General features: G+C 41.3%; 1 protein-coding gene across 5 annotated transcripts; it reads right to left on the bottom strand.

Annotated features, from left to right (window-relative positions):
• Positions 1-1,154: 1,154 nt before the first annotated feature.
• NMRK1 (nicotinamide riboside kinase 1) lies at positions 1,155-27,005 on the bottom strand. 5 transcript variants are annotated; one of them, XM_079790184.1, is made up of 11 exons: positions 26,693-27,005; positions 22,955-23,109; positions 21,660-21,719; positions 20,644-20,734; positions 20,309-20,357; positions 13,512-13,659; positions 13,362-13,433; positions 12,629-12,732; positions 9,919-10,002; positions 2,059-2,129; positions 1,155-1,331 (listed from the first exon to the last, which is right to left on the bottom strand). In XM_079790184.1, exons 3-10 carry the CDS (start codon positions 21,686-21,688, stop codon positions 2,083-2,085), a joined length of 624 nt encoding a protein of 207 aa, XP_079646310.1. In that variant the 5' UTR covers positions 21,689-21,719; positions 22,955-23,109; positions 26,693-27,005; the 3' UTR covers positions 1,155-1,331; positions 2,059-2,082. The 5 variants fall into 5 exon arrangements, with proteins under 5 accessions (XP_079646310.1, XP_079646309.1, XP_079646311.1 ...); XM_079790183.1 differs by having other exon boundaries at positions 1,155-2,129; XM_079790186.1 differs by lacking the exons at positions 1,155-1,331; positions 2,059-2,129 and adding an exon at positions 5,784-7,463.
• Between the last annotated feature and the right edge of the window lie 132 nt (positions 27,006-27,137).

The following is a 27,137-nucleotide window of genomic DNA, read 5'->3' as shown; positions in this document are numbered from 1 at the left end:
CTCAAAGTCAAGTCTCCTTCTGTCACCATTTATCTCCACTTTTTCCTCTTCTACCTCCCCCACCCCCTTTCCCTCTGATACTGTTGTCTGTGTCTATGAGATTTTTTTTTTTTTTGCTTAATCTCTTCACCTATTTCACCCAGCCCCCGCCCCACACACCTTCTTCCCCTCTCATAGCTGTCAGTCTGTTCTCTGTATCTATGAATCTATTTCTATTTTGTTTGTTAGTTTATTTTGTTCATTAGAGTCTACATATAAATGAAATCATATGGTACTTGTCTTTCTCTGATTGGCTTATTTAACTTAGCATAATACTCTCCAGGTCCATCCATGTTGTTGCAAAAGGTAAGATTTCTTTCATTTTTTTACAGCTGAGTAGTATTCCATTGTATAACTGTACCTCAAATTTTTTATCCATTCATGTACCGATGGGCACTTGGGCTGCTTTAAAATCTTGGTTATTGTAAATAACACTGCAATGAACATAGGCGTGTGCATATATTCTTTAAAATTTGTGTTTTGGATTTCTTTGAATATATTCCCAGAAGCAGTTCATTTTTAATTTTTTGAGGACCCTCCATACTGTTTTCCACAGTGGCTGCACCAAGCTGCATTTCCATCAACAGTGCACTAGGATTCCCTTTTCTCTGGAGATATTTTTGCTGTCCTAACCTGGGAGAGGGGGCACTACTGACATCTAGTGTATAGAGACTAGAGATGATGCTAACCATTCTTCAATGCACAGGACAGTCCCCCACAGAAAAGAATTATCTAGAAATGCCAAGAGTGCTGAGGAAAAAAAAACACACCCCTAGCTATCAGTTTCCACAAGACAGCATCTACCCTTATGAGAATTAAAATATCCTAATCAAGAGAAAATAGCAAGTCAAACAAGTATATGCTAGAGAATTGGCTATTCCAATATAACCTTCAGAACAATGGATCATAGATCTTGTTAAAAAACAAAACACCATGTTTAAAATTTTTCCTGAAACCCTCACTCAAGAAAACAAGCTTCTCTTCTAGTCTGAGAAACTTTACTGTCAAATTGAGACTATCCAAAATAGCCTTAGGAAATCCATGTAATGTCTGCTGTAAAAACAGGTATGGTAACATAAAGATCATAGGATTGCAGGCTATAGCCCTTTTGATGGACAAAAATGTTTTTATTCTATGAGCATGGTATCCCAGAGATAAGAGATGGAAAACATTTTTTTTTTTAAAAAAAGGAACCACATAGTTGCCAAAATTCATCTTCTATAAATCATTTGAATAGTATAACCAATAGTTGTATCAATCTGAGTCCATCAGGGGAGAGAAACCACAAAGTACTGTGAACAAGAAAAGTTTAATTAAATAATTGTATACATTCTTACATAAAATAAATATAATTATTCTTTAAAAATTAATAATTGTATTATATAAATTAAGTAAACAGGTACATCATAGTTATATATAAATGAAATATATTTTAAATATATTTATTTATATAAATATATGTATTAAAATATAAAAAGACCTAAATAACTAAATAATTCTGATTATATATTTATGATGTAAATAGAATATACATAAGGTATTGGCTACTAAGAAATAATGAGAACTCTTAAGGAACAGCCACATCTCCTATGACTGAGGAAAGGATGAGCCAGTAATGAGAGCCAGACCTTGTTGGAGAGTCCCTGGCTGGGTAGCTCAGTTTGTTAGATCATCAATACACCAAGGTTTCGGGTTTGGTCCCCAGTCAGGGCACATACCTCAAGACTCAACCAACAACTGGGTGAATAAGTGGAACAACAAATCAATCTTCCTCCCTCCCTATTTCCTTCCTTCCCTCCCCTCCCCTCTCTCTCTCAAATCAGTTTTTTTTTAAAAAGGGAAGAAGGCTCTGCCCTGGCTCACTGAATGGCACAGAAGTAGCTGTGGTGCCACGTCAGCCAAACTTGCTGGAATCTGTCCTCTGGAATTTTGGGGAAATCCACTGTCTAGGGTGCTTTGGAAAAGCCACTTATTGGGAGGTGTCTCACCCGAAGAACTTTGCTACAGTTGCTGACTTACAGGAAAGCAAAGTCTTTTTCTTTTTCAATGTCTCTCCAGTGCCCTCTGTTGACAAACTAACATTGTTCCACCTGGCAAAAGAAAAATAGTTAAGGGTCCAGATTAATTTTTACAGGTGAGGCAAAATGAAGATTTTGGATCTAAGAGTGAATAAAATAAAAAATTGGCACAAGATTGATTTCGCAATGCCTTTGGGGCTAAAAACACTGGTAATTTCAAACTGGTAGTGTCCAAATAGCCAGGGTGGGGCTTCATGGGCCTGTGAGCTGCTATTTGTCCACTACTGTGCAGAGTGCAATAATTCTAAAAGTGTGGCCCTGGGTCAGTGATAATATATCACCTGGGAACTTGTTAGAAATGCAAATTCCAGGGCCCTGCCCCAAAGCCTATTGAATCAGAAACTGGGGTTGCGGGCCAGCAATCTGTCTTAATGAGCCCTCCAATTAATTCAGATACATGCTAAGGTTTGAGAACCACTGCTGTAACAATTCGTTCTAGGAACTTGTTGTGCAGGCTTGAAGGGAAGAGTCAATAGGGATATCTTTGCATGAGTTTTAGTCTCAATTTTTAATCTTGAATAAAACAACCCAGCTTCCCTAGGATCTGGAAGCTAGCGGGGAACATATTATTATATCTCTACTAGAAGCCCGGTGCACGAAATTCGTGCACAGCGGGGGGTTGTCCCTCAGCCCAGCCTGTACCCTCTCCCACCAGGATCGGGCCTAAACGGGCAGTCGGACATCCCTCTCACAATCCAGGACTGCTGGCTCCCAACTGCTTGCCTGCTTGCCTTCCTGATTGCCCCTAACCGCTTCTGCCTGCCAGCCTGATCACCCCCTAACCACTCCGCTGCCAGCCTGGTTGATGCTTAACTGCTCCCCTGCCAGCCTGTTTGCCCCCAACTTCCCTCCTCTGCCAGCCTGGTCACCTCTAACTGCCCTCTCCTGCAGGGTTGATCACCTCCAACTGCCCTCCTCTGCCAGCCTGGTCACCCCTAACTGCCCTCTCCTGCAGGGTTGATCACCTCCAACTGCCCTCCCTTGCAAGCCTGGTCCCTCTCAACTGCCCTCCCTTGCAAGCCTGGTCCCTCTCAACTGCCCTCCCTTGCAGGCCTGGTCCCTCACAACTGCCCTCCCTTGCAGGCCGGGTGCCTCCCAACTGCCCTCCCCTGCTGGCCATCTTGTGGTGGCCATCTTGTGTCCACATGGGGGCAGGATCTTTGACCACATGGAGGCAGCTATATTGTGTGTTGCAGTGATGATCAATCTGTATATTACTCTTTTATTAGATAAGATAGAGGCCTGGTGCATGGGTGGGGGCCAGCTGGTTTGCCCTGAAGGGTGTCCCGGATCAGGGTGGGGTTCCCTTGGGGCGTGGGGCGGCCTGAGCGAGGGGCCTGTGGTGGTTTGCAGGCCGGCCACGCCCCCTGGCAACCCAAGCAGAGGCCCAGGTATCTGGGATTTATTTTCCTTCTACAATTGAAACTTCGTAGCCTGGAGCGGAGCCAAGCCTGCTGCTCCCTCCGGGGTGGCAGCCATTTCTGTGGCAGTTAATTCACCTTCTACAATTGAAACTCTGTAGCCTTAAGCGGGTGGGCCCGGCCAGGGTGTGTGGAAAGCTTTGCTTCCCCTGTTGCCACCGGCAACCCTGGCCTGCTCTCTCAAGCTCCATTCTGCCGCCATTTGTTTGAATTTGTTTACCTTCTATAACTGAAACTTTGTAGCTTGAGTGGAGGCTTAGGCCTGCAAAGGCTATGGAAAGCTTGGCTTGCTCTGTTACCTGGGAAACCTTGCTCTGTGGCTGTAGCCATCTTGGTTTGGGTTAATTTGCATACTCGCCCTGATTGGCTGGTGGGCATGACTTGGCTGGTGGGCGTGGCTTATGTAGCGGAGTGATGGTTAATTTGCATATTACCATTTTATTAGAGAGGATTTTTGCTATATTGATGACATCTTTGTGGACCCTGTGGGTGTGACTGCATTGGGATATACTCACTTTGGTAAAATTTTTTTTGTATGTTTTGATTGATTTTTAGAGAGAGAGGAAGGGAGAGAGGGATAGAAACATCAATGAGAGAGAAACATCACCAATAAGCTGCCTCCTGCATGCCCCCTACTGGGTCCCATTCAGAATAGTTGCACAATCACGGTTCTAGAGGAACTGACAGACTGTTTGTGAGCTATGCTCGATCTATGCACTCCTTGGAGTGAGAATAACTCATTAAGATAAATTCCTGGCCATTGTCATGGATAACTATTTATTGTTCCACATATTGGGGAAATCATGTGTGCTAGAACAAACAAAACAACAGCTGTCACTGTACTAAAGTACATGTTATATCTCAGTTAAGGTTCTTGAATAAGGTTCTTGGTTAATGTTCTTAATTCACCCAGGAAAAATACAGTGCATTCTATTTGTATGCTGTTACTTGCAGACTTTGGGAATAAATATAATAGAAATTAATGGAGAATTTCAATTCTCATTTTGCTAAGTCTTCATACTGGCAACAGTATTCTAACTAAGGCTGTTGAGATTATAGGGATTCTGGAGCCAGAAATTCTGGTTTTCCGTCAAGAACTAAATAGAGTCCGAGTCTCATTCTTTTAATCTTTACATTAAATTTAAGCCTATCCTAAGATATCCAATATCATTTGCAATTGGTAAAATAATCCTTGACTTCCAGGAATGAAATAATTTGAGAATCAGAAGAATATCACAAAGGGTAGCTGGCTGCAGTAGGATTCTTGTGTTGGAATGTTGGGAAAATAAATATTGTTACCTTTAATGTTTTTTCTTAAACCAAGGAAACCTAGCTTAATACTTAGTGACTTTGACTTAGAAATCCAGTGATAAATCTACTGCATTCTTTTAAAAATATATACATTTTTATTGATTTCAGAGAGGAAGGTAGAGAGAGAGAAACTTCAATGATGAGAGATAATCACTGATCAGCTGTCTCCTGCACCCCACACTGGGGACTGAGCCTGCAACCCAGGCATGTGCCCCAGGCATGTGCAGGAATCAAACTATGACCTCCTGGTTCATAGGTCCACACTCAACCACTGAGCCATGCTGGCTGGGCCCTACTGCATTCTTATTATATAGCTCATGTTGGAGAAACACACATTTTTAAAAATATATTTTTATTGATTTCAGAGAGGAAGGGAGAGGGAGAGATAAAAAAATGAATGCTAAGGAGAATCCTCTATTGGCTGCCTCCTATACACACCCTATGTGGGGATTGAGCCTGCATCCCGGGTATGTGCCCTGACCAGGAATCAAACTATGACCTCCTGGTTCATGGGTTGCTCAACCACTGAGACACACAGGCTGGATGAGAAACACACATTTTTTAGTATTTAATCTTCTAAAAAATTGTTTTAACTTTGTTTTTATTGTTGACACTATTACAAATGTCTCCATTCTCCTTCCCTAACCCCTTTGCCCACATCCACCCTGCTCCCACCCCACCTTCCCTCTGGCCATCACCACACTGTTTTCTGTGTCTATGGGTTACTATGGGTTATGCATATATGTTCTTTGGCTAATCCTTTTGCCTTCTTTCATCCAGGCACCACCCCCTCCCATCTGATGGCTGTCAGTCTGTTCCATATATCCATGCCTCTGTTTCTTTTTTTCATCTCCCCATCACCATTTATGCTCTCTATACTTCCTCCACCTCCATCCACCTCCCACCCTCCCCACCCCTGGCAATCACCACACTGTTGTCTAATGTCCATGAGTTCTTTCTTTTTTAGTATTTAATATTTGAAGTATGTAAAATGTGAAAATGACTATACTCTTGAACTAAGCGCTATTCTGTAAAATTTTAATGTAATTAAAGAAAACCAGCAATCTTTGTAGATATCTTTTATAGCATGTTATTTGCCAATATGAAACACTTGTACAATACTAAATATCCAACAATTGGGAAATGACTCAATAATCTTATATCAATTTGAACTATTATGCTACTCTTACTTCATAATTAGAAATTATATTTTAAATCCAATGTAGAAAAATGCCAAAAAGAAAAATATAAACATTTGATTATATTTTTAGTTTGCAATTTCTTATTTCTATGACTTGAAACTAGACATGTGACATCTTCTGCACTAAGATGTCCATGTTGTCTTATAATTCACTTTCAATGAGCAAAACAGAACTCAGACTTCAATTCTTAACTGAGAGAGCTATTTAGTTTTATTCAGTTTCATTATATAATGGACTCTATAAAGCTTCTTAAACATTAAATGTTAATTTTAAAAAGAAACAAGCATCACAATGAACCATGTAGCCATATAAAAGACAGATGAATGTGAACCGCAAAATCATTGGATGTGTACTCATTAAGATTGACTGACTGGTGGACATATAAGTGATTTTTTTTCCTCCTTTTGCTTTTACATTAAAACTTGTTTTTGTTTTATAATCAATACTAGTGGCCCGGTGCCCGAAATTCGTGCACATTAAAAGGGGATTAATTAGAGGAATTATTTTAATATTGCTATTTGCCCTTTCTCTATAATAGAAGTGTAGAGATGGAAGAAAACTAGTAAAATGTATATGAAAATCCTCCTCCTGTCAGAGTCTGCGGTGTGCCGCGGGACCCAGAGTCAAGTCTCTGCCCACCCGAGGCACCTCAAAATCGCTTGAGACCCAGACCCAGCTGGCCCCACCCCCACTGGGCGAGATCCAGACCGGGCCAGCCTCACCCTTGTCAAGTCCCACCGGCAGGGGGTGCAGCCTCAGGTCCCCTGGCCCGGTGCTGGGAGGGGGGAGCAGCCTCAGGTCCCTGCTGAATGCTTGTTAAGGCTCGTTATGGGAACTCAGCCTCCATTGTGGGTGCAGCCATCTGTGTTACGGAAACCCCGTATCTACTGTGGGCACAGCCATCTTGTGTTACAGAAACCCTGCCTCTACTGTGGGCGCAGCCATCTTTGTGACAGTGTGATGGTCAATTTGCATATTTGCTGTTTATTGGATATGATACTTTTATCATGAGGTAAAAGTAAACATTCTTAAAGGAGGTTTGAATGATGCTGGTGACTAGACTGCCTTATTATAGTGAGAATAGGTAATCATTCAATTTCGCGTCAAAGTCTGGATTTAAGAAGGATGAAATTAAATTTATAACTTCATATCCTTATTCTCCTGGGTCATTTAGTGTGTCTTATTAATCAAATTCAGTCTTTGTTGTTTCCCATTCATTATTATGACTTTATCACAATTATGATTTTAGATGCTTAGAGTGGAAAATTAGTTGAGCAGGTTTATGAGATGTTATGAGAAACTTAAAGAGTAGTCAAATGAAACATCTGAAAGTCCTCCCCACTAGCTCATTCCTGAATTAAGGGTCACAGCAGGCTATGCTGAGGATCCCTCCAGGCTGGCTTTGCAGGACACTGTGGTTGGAAGAAATGGGAAAGATGGTGGGTTAATATAACACAGTAACTTATACAACTGGAAAAAAAATAACATAGGTCTTGGAGGTAGGAAAAGCTGATCTGTCTTGGATTTTGTTTCTCTTCTAACATGTCTGTTACACACAGGGGTGGGCAAAAGTAGGCTTATAGCTATTCATATGGACAACCCAGTAATTAATAAACAAATAATAACACAAGAATAAACTGTGTTTCGTGTACTCACAACTATAAACCTACTTTTGCCCACCTTGTATTTTCTTCCTTTTAAACTTTATCCAATATCTAGAACACAAGCAAGATAGCCTTAAAAGGAACAGTTAATTATTTCCTTACAAGTCTCTAGAACATAGGCAAGGAAAGAGGAGGGTGTAACACACATGGACATGTACTTTCTTGTAGACCTTCAGCATGCCAGCTATTCTGGGGCTTTAGACCGATGGCAAAAGCTGGCTTTTGGTATGGGACCAGGTGCAATTTGCCTGAAATCCATGATCCTTTTACTTTTATCAGCAGGCAAATCCTAAGGGCAAACTCCAGTATATGACTTAGTCACTAAGGGAGAATTGGATCTGCTCACTGGCCATTATCGAGAAGATGGAAAAGCCTAGGTGACCAACAGCTGAAATGGCCCTGGAAATATCTCCGTAGGGCCAGAAAGAAAGCCTCTAACCCCTATACAAGTGGCGTTGGCTCAGGTGCTATCATTTATGAAGGCAGAGCCCCTTCTTTCCCCCTACACTCCATTATCCATTCATGCTGGAGGCCTGCCTTTCATCAAGGTAACAGATGGCAGGGGTGGGCAGGCATATCTGGCAAGAATTATAAGTTCCACTAAGAAGTAATTTAAAAATGGTCCTGAAATTTCTTCAATTGGGTTCATGCCTACATGAAGGGCGGATCCTGAAATTAGGAGCATGTAGGATCAATAAGCTGCATTGCTGGGCTCAGTTCCCTGGTCAGATAGGAATTTATTGAGGACATGGGAAATCTGATTCTTGAGAGATGATATTTGGACTATGGCAGTGCGTCTCACCAAAAAAAGCATGTAATATTCTTCACTGCTGGAGTGACTCATATTGTCTTGTCTTGAGTCGGCTGATGATTGCATTTTGCATGAGTTAGCCATAAAAATCTTTTTGGTTCAAACAGAACAGCAGCTAGATCTACAGTATTGTTCTCCCAACATGCTTTGTTATCCTTCTTCTTCTGGTTTCTACCTCCTGCTCTGCTTTCCCTTTAATTTATCCCTTTAATTCAGGAGACCTTAGGAGGTATATTCAATTACAAGATCAATACATGATCCAGTTCTAGCCAATCAGAGTATGCCGGCTCCCTGGCCATAGTGATTGGTTTAGCAAAAGTCATGTGATCAAGCAGGACCAATCAAAGTCTTCCATGGGAAATTTTAGCTGGGCTAAAATGGAAAACTGCTTTTTAAAAAAACTGTTTAAGGTGGAGGTTGGGAGGCTGGGTGAAAAAGAAATAGGGATTAAGAAGTACAAATTGGTAGTTACAAAATAGTCATGAGTTGCAAACTACAGCATAGGAAATATAGTCAGTAATATTGCAATGACTAAGTATGGTGTCAGGTGAGTACTTGATATATTAGGGGATCATTTTATAAATTATGTGATTGTCTAACCACTATTCTGTACACCCGAAACTAATATAAAATAATATGAATGTCACCTGTACTTGAAAAATAAAATTTTTAAAATCTGTTTAAAAAATTTTAAACATTTGCTAAAGCAGTGAGAATTGTATGTAAACCCCTTGTACACAACACCCAGCCTCAACATTTATCAACTCATGAACAATCTTGAAAAAGGATAAACTGTCTTTTTCCACTGGTGCTGTTGGACCTAAGAAGACAGTGCTTCTAACAGGCATGATGTCTGTCAGTGACTGCTGCCCCTGTACTGATTTTGCTTAAGCAAAATGTAGGAGAATTTCTCGCATTTGCAAATGTGTTGTCTAATATAAAAATCTTACAGAAACACTCAGTAAATAAATTTTTAAATCTTGTGTTTACTTTTGAGGTATCTGGGAAACAGAAGTTCATGAAAAAAATCTTTGAGAGGAATAAGGAGAAGGGGAGCTCTAAACATATTAAAACAAACAAGATCATCAGCATTTTAACTTCACTTGGCCAAAGGATCATTTCAGTCTTATTAAATAGCAACTGTCTACTAAAATATTTAAACTACATAACATAAATATTAAGAGATATAACGAAGGGTGGATATTTTCACCCTTAAAAAATTGATCAAGTACTCAAACCCATTCAGAATCTGATTCTGAATTATCTTCAAAGCAATGAATGAATGGATACAGTCACTCCTATATTAGCATTCTGGTATGCCATTCTTAGCTATGTAATGAACTATGTTCCTAGCTGTTCCTTCGCCATCCACTTCAATAGAACAATACTTACATTTTTGCTTTGCCAGTTCTTGTCTTAGATCTTCATACACTTGTGAAAAGAGGTCCTCTTCAGATTTTGTCCCATCCAGGTAAACTGAAAAGGGAAAAAGAGAGCAAGTCAAATGCTAACAGGCTTATTAAGATAGCATGCTTACCTTGGCACCTGATATCTCTTGAAAATACCTAGTAGGTTTAACCAAAGAACCAAGGACCATAAAATAAAAATAAATGAATAGCCATTAGAGAGTGAAGTACATTATAGTCAGAAACAACAGGTAAAAATTTTTGGTTAATTACAGAGAAATGCACACTAGTTAATATGAACATAATTACTTTTTTTTTTTAATGAAAGAAAAAGAAAGGAAAATAATTAAATGGCATTGAAGAGGTGTCCCCGAAAGAATCATGTAAGGGAGTAGTTATCCCTCTTACTGATGCATCAAGATTATCTGTGAAGCTTCTTACACCAGGTAGGGCTGGGCTCCCCACATATAACTTAATCAGAATTCTTCAGGCCCAGAATATATGTATTTAAAAATATATAAATATATATATATATATATATATATATATATATATATATATATATATATATAATTGACTTCAGAGAGGAAGGGAGATAGAGATAGAAACATCAATGATGAAAGAGAATCATTGATCAGTTGCCTCCTGCACGCCTTCCACTGGGGATTGAGCCCGCAACCCAGATATATGCTCTGACTGGGAATCAGCTGTGACCTCCTTGTTCATAGGTTGATGCTCAACCACTGAGCCACTCCAGCCGGGCCCAGAAGATATATATTTTTAATAAAACTGGCATAGTAAGTCTTGGAGAAAAAGTAGAAGTTATGTATGTTACAGGAAGGAAAAGGCCTTCTAGTCAGAAATCTGCAGCGGTAGGGAGGTAGGAGAGAATTTTGCCTGTTAATAAGATGCACCATTAGGAAAGCCTAGAATGTGAGGAGGCAGAAACAGTGGAGAGAGGAGGTTTTGGAACAAGGCTGTGCCTTTGTCTTTAGAGGCCTTGATGTCTGGCTGTGTGGGGGTTTTACAGGAGAGCTGGAGACTCTATGAAGATATCAAGCAAGGCAGGGACATAGTTAGATTTGCATTTTAGAGGGAGAGGGAGAGAGGAACAGAGAGAAGAGGATACCTCTGTAACCATGGTCCAAACTGGAAGTGCTGTGGCTAGAACCCCAGCAGCGGCTCTATGGATGGGGAGAAGGGCTTGAACTTGACTGAAGAAGAGATTATAACGGCCACCAGACCAGGGGGAGGCCCCATGTGCTTTCTGCACGGCTCAGACATAGCCCCCTGGAGGCCACGGAGCTTTTCCCAATATGGGCAACTCCCTTTATTCTGAAAAGTATGCATCAGTTCTGCTTCTTCTGTTCCAACCAAGAGCCTTCTCCCTCCCCTCGGCTTCCTGTAGTTTCTCCGTGTTGAGCCCTGTATTCCAGAGGTCTGTTCTGAGCCTGGGCTCATAGATCCAGATGTTTACCCCCAAATCGCCACTTTATGTCTCTCAGGTATCTTAACTCGTGCAAAACAGACTTGCATTCTTACCTTCCAAACCTGCAACTCCTTCACTTTTTTCTATTTTCCAAAACAGTACCTGCCAGGTTCCAAGGTATTATCCTCGACACCTCGATTTCCTGGACCCACCGTATCTACACTACCATCCAGTTCCATTGAGCACACGTGCCCAATATTGCATCCTCTACACCCACCCTCCACATGGCCAGGGAGATCTTACTAAGCAAGAATCTGATATCTAACGTGTCCTTGTTTAAACCTGTCTGTAGAGGGCTTCCTACTTTTATTGGGATAATGACCCAAGTCCTTAACTGGCCCATGGCCTTGTAGGGTTAGGATCTTTCCTGTATTACCAGCAGCACTTCTTGTCCTTGGTTTTTCTCTCCACAAATACACCAACCTCCTTCCGGATGCTGATCATTCCTTCCTGCCCCCTGGCCTTCCTATGTATCACACCCACTGCCTGGGGTGATCTTCCATCCCAACACTCTTCCCTTTCTCCAGTTAACCCTGTCAGAGCACAGTTGGCATGTGGCTGGATCACTGGGACTTAGGCAGTGCCCTAAGAGCTCCCTGTCACAGTACTCAGCACAGCTGGAAAAGGCATGCTCATGTAGCTAGTTTAACGTTTGGCTCATGAGAGTATGGACTGGATCTGCCTTATTTCCCTTGATATACATCACCAGGACAATACCTGTACATTGAAAACATTCAACCCATATATATATTTTTAAATATATTTTGTTGTTTTTTTACAGAGAGGAAGGAAGAGGGATAGAGAGCTAGAAACATCCATGAGAGAGAAACATCGATCAGCTGCCTCCTGCACACCCCCTACTGGGGATGTGTCTGCAACCAAGGTACATGCTCTTGACCGGAATTGAACCCAGGACCTTTCAGTCCGCAGGGTGACGTTCTATCCACTGAGCAAAACCGGTTTCGGCATTCAACCCATATTTATTGAGCAAAGGACCACCTAGAAGTCAACAAGCTATTCACAAGAGCCATAGAGAGACAAGTAGAAGCCAGGAGAGCCTCTTGTGGAAGACGGGAGCCCAGAGTGCTACAGCGTCAAGCTTCCTTTATAACATAACACATACATAAGAAACATTCCCTCTGAATTTTGTGTACTTTCTGGCAATGACAGGTTAAAGGTCTCCCATGGAGGGAGCAAGGGCACTTACCAATTTCCTCAATGTCCTCTATTTCTCGTCTGTGCTTTAGATACATGGGCCACACGTGGCCATCAAAGTACCCTGGGGGGTCTGGAGGCTCATAGACCCTCGTGCTGTCAAAACAGGTGGGAAACTTCATGTTGATAGAAACACACATTGATAAAGTAAAATAATAATGGCCAGGATAATAAAAAAAAATCACTGAGATCGAATCTAAACAGGATTAAGACTATACATTTTATACTCAATGCCAGTTACAAAGACAATAAAATGAATTTAGTTTGCTCATCCAAAAGTTAATCTTCTCATTCACTATAGTTTATATTATCTTTTCCCCCCTCTAGTTTTTTATAAAATAATTAAGAGATAAATATCAGTGTAAATAATGATAGAAATACTGATATGCAGGAGTGAGCTTTAAACTAATTGGTGTTCTTTGTGGCTATAGCAGAATATAGGCCAACTAATTTAAAGTCATAATCAACATGGAATTATTTCATTTGAAGACTGAGGAGAAATCAGCCAAATAGCTCCTACAGGGCCTTTTCTTAGAAAAGTAATTTGTATTTGTCCACGTGGATGATCATTTATGGAGAAAGGTTTTGCTTATTGTGTAAAAGAGCTGAGGCTTCCCTTGTTTGAAAAAATGACATATACGTATTGCTCAATAATGTTGCTGTCCTCATTTTTTGTAAATTTTGTCTTTTGAATCACCATCTACAAAGGCAATTTCAAAACTTACCTCCTCCTCCTCTTACATTCTTCATATGGAATGGTCAGAAAGTATCTTCTATTCCATATAGTCTCAAGGGGCCTAAAATAATAGCATATTTAGTTCACAGGGGTTTCCCTCCCATTCATTCAGAGCCAATATCTGAGTGAGGATGCTTACTTATAATTAAAGAGAAGGAAACCTTCGATGATTAATATGGGAACTTCCTCAGCGTTTCTCCAGTCTGCTGATACCGGAGAGTGTCTTGGGCTTTTCATCCAGCAAGAAATGGTGGACATCATTTTTTCCATGTTAAGCGCTTCAAGCACTTCAAACAACATACAAAAATGAGAAATCAGTACCAAAAAAGTGTTATGATGCAGGATATGAGTATATCCTGGGCTCGCTAAATATATTAAACAACACTATTTACTCTTCAAAAAACCCAATAACAAATCTTTTAGATACTTTTAAACTCTAATATTGATAAATTGGGATGTTTGAAACATTTTTATTATGGGAAATTTGATACATATACAAAAGTAGAGTAAAAAGTACAATGAACTTCCATGTCCTCATGAGGAGCTTTGATAATCATAAACTCATGACTAATCTTGCTTTATTGATAACTTCTACTACCCCCTGACTACATAAAAGTCTAACATTTTTGGATGACAAAATATCTACAAATTAGTTTGAAAGATATATGACACACTGAGGAAAATATCTACAATGTATTTGGTAAAGAACTAATATTTCCAATATATAAAGAGCTCTTAAAATAAACAAGAGGAAAACCATTAAAACTTTTGCAAAGAACACAAATGTCATTTTCAAACTGTAAAATGAGCATACTTTCCGAGCTTTCGGTTATAAAAATGATTCTGAAAGTGTGGTACCTTGACCAGCAGCCTCAGCATGATCTGGGAATTTACTAGGAAGGCAAATTCTGCATCTCACTCCAGAAGTACTGTCAATTCATCTGGATTTAGAGGTTTTTATTAATTAATCCTTAATTTATTTAATAGATATAGGGCTACTAAGATTTTGTTTGTTCTGGTGTTACTAGGTGTACTGGTTAATAATGCGGATTTTTTTCAATAGATGAAGTTACACATACGTTGATTTATATGCGATTTGATATGTATGCTATTTTGTTGTATTGCTCCTTTATATTACCACTTGTTCCGATCGATGGCACATGCACTTTCTGAGCAGCACTTCAAAACGTATTAAGAAGTGGAAAATTGGGTCTCTGAATGGTCTGCCTCAGAACAAGAAAAGTTATATTGGGACAGTATCCACAAATTACCTGAAAGATGGGGGAAATGTGTAGCTAGCGATGGACATTACTTTGAATAAAGCACTTTTTATGTTTCTCTTGAAATTACAAAATCTGTATTAACCGGTTAATAATGCGGATTAACTATTAACTGGTTAATAATACGGATTGCCTATTCACTGGTTAATAATGCGGATTAACTATTAACTGGTTAATAATATAGATTGTCTACTAACCTGGATCAATCCATGATTTTGAGTGTTTGGGATTCTCAAAATAAATCCACTTTTTCATCGCCAGTCACAATTCGATGCAAAAAAAGACTTTCTTTTGTGCCGTTGAAGCAACATTTTACTGATGACTTTTTGGTTTTCCATTTGTCTTTCGTTCAGTTGATGTGGCACCCATTTTCCTTCCTTTAAAATGCCGGGGTTCTTGTCCCATCCTTACAAAGAGCTCAGCATTCTGGAGAAAGGGGCTGATGCGTAGATTCAAGAAGGAGTCCAAGGACAAAAGATAATTTTGATTTTTTTTTCCGAAAGATAATTTTGAAAGGCATTGGGGGTCAGAGGATCTTCAGCTAAAGGAGCTAGAAGACTACCCCTTGTCTAAGGATCCCGTGCTATTTATTTAACACAATTTATCCTAAGGCAAGGTTGAGATATACACATCAAAGGGTAAGGTTTCAAAGGGTTTACAGAAGCATTGCCAGTTTGGGAAATAGCCTACAGCTGTTCAGGTGTTTGGCCAACAGGAGGCAATAAAATGTCCTGAGCTGTCTGGCAGCAGACAATCCTATTCAGGTTTGGGGGAAGTGCCATTTAGCCTTTCCAACAGGTAAACTACATTTGTGGCTCACCCTTGTTGAGCCGCCCAAACTTCACCAACCTTTTGGTGAAACTCTTGTAATTATTATATGCTGGAATTGGTTCCCGGCATTAAAATCTTTCCCATTGCTTGTAAACAATCAGAAATTGTTTGCTGAGCAATGTTTAATCTTCCTGCAAGTTGTTTTTGAGTTTGACGCACATCTTCATCCAATAATGCTTGTAATTGTTGGTCTTCAAACTTTTTTGGTTGACCTGGACGTTCTTTGTCTTTCACATCGAGATCATCACTTTTAAAGCGTTTAAACCAGCATTCAAAAGTATCTTGAGATGGAGCATGTTCACCATAAGCTTCCCGAAGTATATGATAACTTTCAGCAGCAATTTTCTTCAAAATAAAGTAATGAATTAAAACTTCCCACAAATGTTCTTTTTTTGGCACAAAATTTGATATTTTTAAGTATAAAAATATCTATGATGTTAACACCTTCAGCAAATTTGACATATGAAGTTTTGAAGCTTGCTGTCAATACAACAAAATAGCATATATATCAAATTGCATATATATCAACATATGTGTAATTCCATCTATTGAAAAAAATCTGCATTATTAACCGGTATACCTAGTAGTCTTGGTAAGTTATATTTTTCTGGGAAAGAGTAAATTTCATGTTTTCTAATATATTCACATAAGTCATTTATAATACCCTCTTATCCTTTTAATGTAAGTAGCATCTGTAATGCTATTATCTTTTTTGTTTTTGGTATTTGTAATTTGTGCCTTTCCTGTGTTTTTTGTTTGTTTGTTGTTGTTTTATTTTTAATCCTAACCTGAGAATATTTTTCCATTGATTTTTAGAGAGAGTGGAAGAGAGAGAAAAAAGAGAGAGATATTCCTGTGAGACACATCAATTGGTTGCCTCCTGCACTCGCCCCATCAGGGCCCAGACTGGTACGTGCCCTTGGCCAGAATCGAACCTGGGACCCTTCAGTCTGCAGGCCGATGCTCTATCCACTGAGTCAAACTGGCTAGGTCCTGTTTTATTTTTTTGTTTGTTTGTTTTTCCTTGAACAGTGTTGTGTAACCTGTTTGGGGATCACTCAGATTCTTGCATATGTAGATTTATGCCCTATGCCAAATTTGGGATGTTTTACACCATTACTTTGGTTTTGCTTAAATTTTTTAAAAAATTGATGAGAGAGAGAGAGAGAGAGCGAGAGAGAGAGAGAGAGAGAGAGAGAGAGAGAGAGAGAGAGAGAGAAACATCAATTTGTTATTCATGCATTCATTGGTTGCTTCTTGCATGTGCCCTGACTGGTGATTGAACCTGCAACCTTGGCATATGGAGATAATGCTCTAACCAATTGAGCTACCCGGCCAGGGCACTTCTTTAAATACCTTTTCAGCACCACACTCTTTCTCTTCTCCTTCTGAGACTCCAATGATACGTTAGATCTTTTGTTATTCTCCACATTTCTGTTCATTTCTTTTCAGTCTATTTTCTCTCTGTTGTTCAGATTGAATAATTTCTATTGTTTTGTTTCATAGTTCACGGATTATTTCCTCTATCATATTTATTCTGTTGAGCTGATCCACTGAGTTTTAAAATTTCAGTTATTGTTTATTTTCAGTTTGAAATTTTCAGTTTGATTCTTTTTTACATCTTGCACTTCTTTACTGAAGCTTTCTAAGTTTTCACTTGACTCAATTGCTCACTTATGTTTATTTTATTTTTCGCTGAAGCCTTTTAATAAACACTGCTTTAAAACACTTTGCCAGGTAATTTCAACATCTGTGTCAACATGGAGTTGGTGTCTGTGGATTGCCTTTTCTCACTAAAGTTGAGAATTGCCTGGTTTTCAATATGACAAGTGATACTCAGTCTTGTTCTGGAAATTTTGGATATTATGTTGTGAGGTTCTTAAGCCTATTCAATCTTCTTTATTTATTGCAGATAGTCACCTGTTTAGGTGTAGATTGCCCAGAGGAGGGGATGTTTGGCTTCTGGCTGGGCCTCACTGATACTTAGGGCGGGAGGGATTGCCATGAAGGGAGAAAGGGAAAATTAAAGTGCTGGTGTGGCTTCATTGCTGCTCAGCAAAGGGTCAAGTTCAGCTCTCTACTGAGTTCTGCTGATAGTAGCTGACTATCTGGGCGAATAAAGTGTGGAGTACAACTAGCACCACCTCACTCTACCTCATCCTGCCTCTTTGCTGGAGGTGGGGGTGGAAGTTCAGTCACCGTTTTGTTCCATTGATATGATCCCTATGGATGACATGGGGGGCCAACTCATCCCACCTTACTAGTGTGATGGGTTCAGAAGTCTTGCTCCCCACTTGGCCCTGCTAACATCATGAGGGGAAAGTGGTGTGTGTTTTTTTCCTTTGGCTTGAGTAGGGTGGATATTGTAAAAATGATTTTCTATTCTGCTAGGACATCCTTTTCTGGTCCTTTGACCAGGGAACAGGTTTCCTGGTTTGTTTGTTTGTTTGTTTGTTGTCTGTATCTGTTGATGGTTCCATGTTGCACACTTCTCCAGCACCCCTTTTAGAATATATAAGAGGGGAAAAAAAAACTCTGGTAACTCACAGCCATGTTATTCCTCAAGGCCTGAAGTCCCTAGTCAGTCTGCTCTCTTCTTTTCATCTTTCAGCGTCTTTCCTTTGTTTGCTGTATTTCATCCAGGGTTTTTAGTAAGAGGAAGAAATAGTTAGGAATGGGGCTAATCCATTTTGGCTGGAACCAGAAATACCGTTAGTTTTAGTATATTTTCATTTTTACTCAATTAAAAATCTTTTCTAATTTTCATTATGATTTATTCTTTAAGTCATGGGATATAGAAGTGTTTTGCTTCAGATAAAATGGATGACATCTGGGATTTGCTTCAAAATAACATAGGAGAAAGTGAGTGAGGGTCTAGATAAAATATAATTGGCCAAGAGTTTATCATTTTTAAAGCTGGATGTTGAAGTCATGAGAGTTTATTATACTTTCTTGCCTACTTTTGTATATGTTTAAAATTTTCCCTTAGGAAAAGTTTTCACGGAGTAAAGGATATATAGAACAGACTGACAGCTGTCAGATGGGAGGGGGCTGGGGGAAGCTGGTTGAAAGAAGGTGAAGGGATTAGCCAAAGAACATAGTTTATGCATAACTCATAGACACAGATAACTGTGTGGTGATGGCCAGAGGGAAGGGGGGTGGGAGCTGGGTGGAGGTGGGCAAAGTGGGGGAATGGGGACATCTATAATAGTGTCAACAATAAAAATAAAGTTTTTAAAAATCAGAAAAAAAGGGTACTGATTATTTTGCAAACACTTGGGACTTTACTTCCTCTTTAGTTATTGATTTCTAATTTCTAATTCAATGCTCTGTGATTGGAGGATGTCCCTGTACCTTTGAGGTTGACTTTTTATTGCACATTATCAATAACCTTTTGCTCCTGTCAATAGCTTATTCACATCCTTGGACAATTGGGATATTAATGTTTGTCTTATTAGTTTGTAAGGACTCATTTAAGTTAGGAATAATCCTTCATCAAGTGTAGAAAACAATGTTTCCTTGTTTAATTCTTACTTTGTATAATCTTCCTTACTAACCTTTAGAAAAAGGCAAGAGAAGAAAAAAATATCCTGACTGTAGCTCAAGACACAAGAACAGACAGCAACTCAAGGACTTTGCCTCTCTTACCACGGTAAAACTACCATGTGTCTGTAAGAAGTGACTACACAACATTTTACCTCCAAGGTTATCAAAGTTAAAAATAAAGAACATATTTTATGGCTCCTCAAGATAATTCCCTTGGTTGCTAGTTTGGATAGCTCTCAATGATTATCTTGTTAATTATAAAAGTTGATAATACCATTAAATATAGTTTATTAGCATGACATTTTTTCCCCCATTGATTTTTAGAATGGAAGAGAGAGGGAAAGATAGAGAGAGGAACATCAATGTGAGAGAAACACATCAATTGGTTGCCTCCTGCATAAGCCCTGACCAGGGCCCGGGGCGGGGAGGAGCTTGCAACCAAGGTACGAGCCCTTGACCGGAATCGAACCAGGGACCCTTTGGTCCGCAGGCTGATGCTCTCTATACGCTGAGCCAAACGGGCTAGTGCATAGCATGGCATTCTTTATAGGAAAATAAACTTTTACTCATGGACTTTAATCCTTTGGCTTCAAAGCAGTGCTAGATTGGGTAGAGGAGTGAGGTGAATCCATCTAAAAAATATTCATTATGGTTTTTGGTCAATGAAAAGAAAAAAAAATCAACTGTCCAGATCACCATGGTCACTGGAAAGAAAAGCTCAGAAGATGATTGCTTTAAGTTTGCCCCAGGTAAGACTGAGGGTAGGGAAGGGAAGTAGTTATATTCCCCAGGCAGGGATGATTAGAGTACCCACCTTGCCCTAGCTTCAGAAGAAAAAAATCTATATCATTCCAATGTTTTCAGTTTTAAATATAAAACTGGGGAAAATATTTCATTTTTAAAAATAGTTGAACAGCCTGGCCGGTGTGGCTCAGTGGTTGAACATCGACATATGAACCAGGAGATCACAGTTCGATTCCCGGTTAGGGCACATACCCGGTTGTGGGCTCAATCCCCAGTAGGGGGCATGCAGGAAGCAGCCAATCAAATATTTTCTCTCATCACTGATGTTCCTCTCTCTCTCTCCCTTCTCTGAAATCAAGAAAAATAAATAAAAATAGTTGAACATACGTCAGAAACCTTTACAAAAGCATGTTTAAAGTACAGTAATATGTATTTAAGCACACTTTGAGAATGTCTTCATAGATAGCACCCTATTTGGGTTTGAAAAAGAAAATGAACATTAGGGTGTAATGTTTTCACAAGCTCATCTGCTTACCATCGTACTGCAGAAATCCATTTTTATCTGTCTCTATCTCAGACTGTGGCTGAAAAAAATAATAAAGTACCCATAAAAACTGTGCAATGCAGAAATAATACAATTATACAATGAAGAGGCGATAAACCTTTAATAAATGCCTTGAAAGAGGATAAAATCAAAGAACAGCCGCGATAGTGGTGCCATCTAGTGGATAAGTAACTCTACTGCATTGACTCTACCTTCACTACAAAAGCTTTATCACTCAATAAAGGCTTTTTGGATGTAATACAATCAACTTTGCTATTAGAACTTCTTTTGCGTTAAATAAATTATCTAAGAAGTTTTAAAGATACCTTAAAGAAATCATCCTGAGATATGACACTGCAGTTTGGGAGATGTTTTTGCAATTTTTTAGCCAGTGTTGTCTTCCCACCATTTGTCACACTGAACCAAAAAAAGAGAAAGAAACTTTGTAAAAACATTGAAAGTACCAAGAAGAAAGTTATATTAAAAAACATAAAATATTAAAAAATATCTTAGAAAAAGAACATTTAAAACAATATCTAATATCTAAGAAAATTTCTTTCTTTCATAGATAATGTTTTTCTGTGGGAAAACCAAGGCATAAGTAGACGGTGCAATAAATTACGCCCAGCTTTGGACATATGGAATCTGGGGCCCAGCCAGTGTTGCTCAGTGGTTGAGCATCAACCTATGAACCAGAAGGTCATGGTTTGATTCCCTGTCAGGGCACATGCCCAGCATGTGGGATTGATTCCCAGTAGGAGGCATGCAGGAGACAGCCGATCAATGGTTCTCTCTCATTATTGATATTTCTATTTCTCTCTCTCTCTTTCCTTTTCTCTCTGAAATCAATAAAAATGTATTATCAAATAAGGATTGAGGAGAAAGGTAACTAACTACTGGGCAAGTGAATTGGGTCATACCAAGACTAAATACTAAAAATACAGCTACTGTGTTGGAAACAAAAGAATTTTTTTGTCTATAGTGAAACAGTCACAGGGTTCATATGCAACACAGAATATGAACAGCACATTTTAATGCAAATATATAAAACTGCGATTCCTTTTCAATGCACAGTGGAGAAAAATGGAGGCGTGGCCTTGCCTTTGGTATAAAAAATAAATGATCAAGTTGCTTATGGACGCTCCTGTTTTTCTGTTTACAAGGAAACTCCCAGCTCCTGTTGGCATGTATGCAGCCAGTGCTCCGTTTTGCATTTGATACTGGCCTGTTCTCCAGGACTCAGGAATCCTCACTGCTTCTCCTTCCCCCATCACGTCCACATGAAAACACCCTTTGGACATCCTGAGTGTCTTGACCAGCTGTGTGTAGCAAAATTACTCACCCACCAATCCCAATGACAAATGCTTTCATAATTAGCTTTGAAAACGTCTTCTGAAATTTCCTAAAAAAAAAAAAAAAAGATGGAATGCTTATCATTGAGATGTCTGAAGAGGTAAAAGAAAGAGTCCTACATTAGCAGGGTCAGCTGAGGGGGAAAGATGGCACAGCCCTGGACTATCCACAGTCTGTGAAGGAGCTTCACACGGTATAGGCATGCCCTGGAGATACTGTGGGTTAAGTTCCAGACCATCTTGTAATAGAGGGAGTCATAATCTTTTTGCTGGTGAAGGGTCTTGACTTCAATTTGTAAAAACAAACAAACAAAAAAACACATGCGAGGTCCGTAAAGCGCGGTAAAACGAGGTATGCCTGTGCTGGCTTCTCTCGGCCACACTCTCCTGCTAAGTGCCAACAGATGGTGCGTGCTCAGCGCCCGTGTGCCCAAGTCAGGTGAACTGAAACGGCCCGTGACAAAGTGGATACCCTTGAAGGTGTGTTTTCAAGGCTGTGGAAGAGCTGCGAGGTTGCAGAGCTCCCTACAGTTTTACACCCTATCGGCCTATCCCTGAGCCAGGTCGCCTTTTACCTGCTGGACTCAGTCACTTGGACATGATCCATTTTCCCCACGAGGGAACCACAGAGCTTCTCTCTGTCTCCCTCTTTCCCTTCTGCACCCTCTGCGTTAAGGGCACTATTTCCCCACCCAGAAGCCTCCGTCTAAGGCTAGGGTAGATAAATTTTTTCCGAAATGGGACAGGCAGTACATATTAGAGGCTTTGTGGGTAAAGAGGCAAAATCCAGGTTATTATGTAAGTATTTATATAAGAGATAAAACAAATTTCCACTATGTTTTTGATAACAGTCGAGACATAAAAATAATTGAGTACAACTGTTTTTGGGTAATACATGTCTACTAATGAGAAGAATATAATTTTTTTTTTTTTTGGATAACACTTTCCTTACTGGATTTGCAAGTTTGTGTTCCCTATCAGAAAACAGATGGCAAATGTTGAAGCAGAGGGTCAGGTTTTAGGCACAAGACCACTGTCTGGTGACCCCTGGTCTAGGGGTCGGAGGGCAGTTTCACACATGGTCATCTAAGGTTCATCACAGCAGTCCCTTCCAATGGGCCAGTTTCACCTTTTTAAGTGAAAAGGTAAAGGTCAGCGGAGGGAGCCTCAGAAAGCTGCTCTTTATCCCTGACTGCTGTGCTTGGCTGACCAGGAACCTAAGCTGTGCTGTTCACGGTGGGTGGCCCCTGCGCTGGGGGTTCCCAGCAGCCCTCCCAGTTCCTACCTCTGACCTGCGTCCAGACGTCCCCTGGGGAGAGGGGGAGGGGAGAAGAGCCTGGTGCAGAGGGGCAGTTGTTCCTTGGCGTCTGCCCAGTTTACCCAGAATATTCCAAATTGAGAGCAATAGCTTAAGGTTCGGTCCCACTTTCATTAACATGCCTGTGTGAGACAAGAATTCAATCATGACTATGCTAACACTATAATAACACAACAAGCTGGGCATCTGAGTTTCACCAGGAGTTGCACTGTTGAATATACACAGAGTGGCCAGATTATTATGATCTCTGAACGCATAATAATCTGGTCACTCAGTGTACGTCCTATGTAATAAAAGGCTAATATGCAAATTGTCCCCTTGACCAGGAGTTCAACCAGCAGGCTGGCTGGCCAACCACCCATGTCCCCTCCCCCTGGCCAGGCTGGCCAGACCCCACCCATGCATGAATTCATGCCCTGGGCCTCTAATATATATATGTGTGTGTGTGTGTGTGTGTGTGTGTGTGTGTGTGTGTGTGTACTGAGTGGCCAGATTATTATTCGTTCAGAGATCATAATAATCTGGCCACTCAGTGTATATCCCACCCAAATTGACAAAGCATGTCAAGGGACCAATTACATACAATGAGTACTGTAAGTTTTTATGCTGTAATTGTCTATGTAAGAAACGTCCAAATCTGTAGACTTTTATGAGTTCATTTGAGCCAAACTGACAATTGCTGGGAAGCAAAATCTCAACGGATTGACCAAATGCTCTGGAGAATGGTAGTTTTGCTGCTTATTTTATACATTAGAAACAAAGGAAGAGACAGAAGGGGGATTACATGAAATTCACTGGTGATAGATTAGGGACGTGGGAGAAAGCAAAAACGGGAAATCTCTGAGATTGGATAAAGAACAAAACAGAGAGACACTTCTTGTACACTGGTGGGTACAGGATAGTTAACAATGAACATTCACGGCACACAGAGACGGTATTTGGGGAACCAGATAACAGTGAGGGGTTGTGTGAGCTCATGCCCTGGTGTGAGGTTATACTCTGAGGGGGCCGGAAAAAGGAGATTACGCTGACATTCCAAGGGTTTGTTATCTTAGATGCAAAAAGACAACAGACAGACTTACTTAAGGTAAAACTTGAACCTTTCTTTGTCAAGGAAGCTCCAGGCCCAGGATGTGACTACCTGCCATGACTAGCTTTTAGTCAGGAATCCTTATGTTCTGACCATCCTCTGTGGGTCCTTTCAGTCTCCGAGTGTGTGAGGCCCGCCACACAGGCCCCCCTTGAGCTTGTCAGGTTTAGTATGGGGCCCCTTTTTTGTCCACATAATTTTTCTACTTTTGGGTTGAATTTTACCCTATTCTTATTTTTAATATGTCAGTGCAAGGGTGGCAACTATTCTTTTTTGGGGAGAGAAGGCTGCCCTTTATCTTGAGAGGGTACCTTTCTTACTTTTTTGTTGATAAATGTCCTTTCTTGTGCGAAAGGATGGCTTGGGGAGTTCACTTAGCCTACCCCTTCATTTTGCAGTTGCAATTGGCCCAGAAAATGCAGTGACTTGCCCAAGGCAACACAGCTGGTAGGTTTTGGAAAAGTGAGAAACAAAACTAGACCTCCTTTCAAGCGGCTAAAAAGCACTTTATTACCAAGAGCAAAGAAAAAGTGGTGCGCATGTGCTGGCTTGTGAGGCTCTCATGAATGATGGATGCCCTTTTTCTTGATGTATTATTGATGGGTGTATATTTTCTCCGCACACTACATGGCAAGGACTGCTGGTCCCTGTGCTTCTTGCCACGTTTGTGCACGCACACTAGGACACTGTATCAATGACATCGCATGTAAGTAATGAGTGTGGCTGTGGCCCTGCCAACAGGCTTGAGGGGATTATTTGGGTGGAAACTCTAGCAATTCAGAAACTACGAGTGAGAGAAAGTCAAAAAACCTACTATTATACTAAATTCTCTTGGGCTCAGGAGGGAACTCCCCCAGTCCAATGCAAGTTTTTACCAAAACAGGAACCCTCGGTTCTGTATTAGTAGTCTTAGCCTGTCCAAGGCAGTGCTTGGGCAGATGTTGGTTACAGTCCATTAGCAATGAACAGATGACAATGTGGTGGGAAGGGTGGGGACCTGGAAGCGGCAGAAGCAAGACCTCTGGCTGGGATGAGTAGATGGGGGCGTAGGGGGGGTAGAAATCCCAGAGGCCATTTATTTCCAACAGTGTGGGATGCACAGGGCAGCTTCGGGTGGTTTCTAAGTTCGGGCCTGGCACTGTCCACCTCAACACCAGGTTCTGTTATTTCACTGCCTGTAGCCCTCTTTAAGAACTATTTTAAAATCACATCTCAAAAGCTTTCAATCCAGAGTTGCCAGTCTCTAAATACTGTATGTATACGCAGCAGCAGCCTCCGCGAAGCAAACAAATTTGATCAACTACACACTGTCAATCACTGAATGTCTCCAGAGAGACAACCATTTGGACTTTCCAGCCTCATCAACGCAGGGCATCTGATTACTAGGAATATAATCACCCCCAATCTCATGGGATATTAACGTACTCTATTCTCCCAATAAGTGCAAAGCTTTCCTCAGCAGCACAGAGCATTTGCATAGGGGGTAGGAGAAGCGACTAAGATATCCACGAGCAAACCCAAAATAAGTCATTTTAATTACTGTCTTTTACCCTAAGTAAAATATATTGTTCAGTCCTTTTTTTCTTCATAGCTGGTGTTTATAACATTTCATCTATTTCACTACTAGGGTTGGTACATTTTAGCTTCCAAACTGCAAAATGGTCAGAGGTGGCATGTGCAGAGTCAGCAGATTATAAGAAAATAGCAACTCCCTAACGCAAACGGTTTGAAAGACCGAGGACAATATGCGAACGAAGTGTTCTGCTTTTCTACATATTGAAAAGAGCAATTTGGCTAAAGTTTCTGAATACACAAAAGATTTCCCTTTCCCTTGGAATCACTCCATCTTTCACTAACCCCTGGTATAAGTTTCGAAACTTGGTTTTACGTCGAGTCTCCTGTAGAAAGCTTTTCTTTCTTTTCCACTTTTTTCCCCCAAACACACAGTTGGTGTATAATAGTGACTGTGCTATTTTGAACTTATAAACGCTGCATTTCGTGTCTGCTCCAGCCCTTGCTCCCATTGGCGATTCCTTTTGCTGGGTGACGGGTGGGCAAAGGTTTGTCAAGCGCTAGATAGAGAATGTTTCCGACTTTGCGGGCAGCTCTTCTGAAATGAAAGCGGCCACAGCCGATACCTAAGCAACGGAGCGTGGCGGTGTTCCTAACACTTTATGGGCGCTGGAATGTGAATTTTCTATAATTTTCACGTGCCACAGAACACTCTTTTGACCTCTTTTCAGCCATTATAAAAATGTAAAAACCGTTCTCGGTTAGCAGGCCCTACGATAACAGGAGGCAGGGGGCGGTAGAGTCAGTCAACCCCAATGCCAGAGGGCACAAGACCGGGTCTTGTCCCCGGTGACTTCCCCCACCATCTGGACGACCCGAGGGAGTCAGATTCCCATTTCAAGGATTACTGCGGGGCGTTCAAGCACTCAGTCAGCACGAGTGCACGTGGCAGGCTACCTATCGGCCCGTCTAGGGGGTAAGAGTCCCAATGGGACTTGCAAGACGCAACCAGGTTCGGGCTCCAGCAGAGGAACACGCTGGGGACCCTTCTAGGCCCCCCCGGGCGAGGCTGCGCGGCGCCGCGGGGTCGGGCAGGTACTCACCCGCACTTTCTAGTCCTCCCGGGCAACGCGGCAGAGGCGACGGCCCAGCGCGCCTGTCACTGACCCGCCGCCACCCCGCAGCTCGCCAACCCAAAGGCCCACGGCCCTTGCCCCGCAGCGCTCCTCGCCCCTGCGCTCCTCCCACCGCGTCCCTCCCGGGTCAGAGGCGGCCCAGGTAGAGGTCATTTACGGAGGGGTCAGCCCACCCCGCGGGCCGCCGCGCCGGCTGCAGACCCCGCTGGGCGGGGCCGGGCTCCGGCGAGCGTGGTTCTGCGCGCGCCCCCGCAGGTCCAGCCCTAGCTCGTCGGGGGCGCGCGCCGGCAGCGCCCGGGCCCAGACTCCGGCTTGGCTCCGCCGCCGCCCGCGCTCCCGCCGCCCGCGCCCCCGCCTCCGCGCCGCAGCTGCCAGCCGGGGAGCCAATGAGCGCTCGGCGAGGCGGCGGCCA

The sequence above is a fragment of the Cnephaeus nilssonii genome (genome assembly GCF_951640355.1).
Source record: "Cnephaeus nilssonii genome assembly, chromosome: 14".
Taxonomy (NCBI): Eukaryota; Metazoa; Chordata; class Mammalia; order Chiroptera; family Vespertilionidae; genus Cnephaeus; species Cnephaeus nilssonii.
This window is presented reverse-complemented; position numbering and strand designations above follow the sequence as displayed.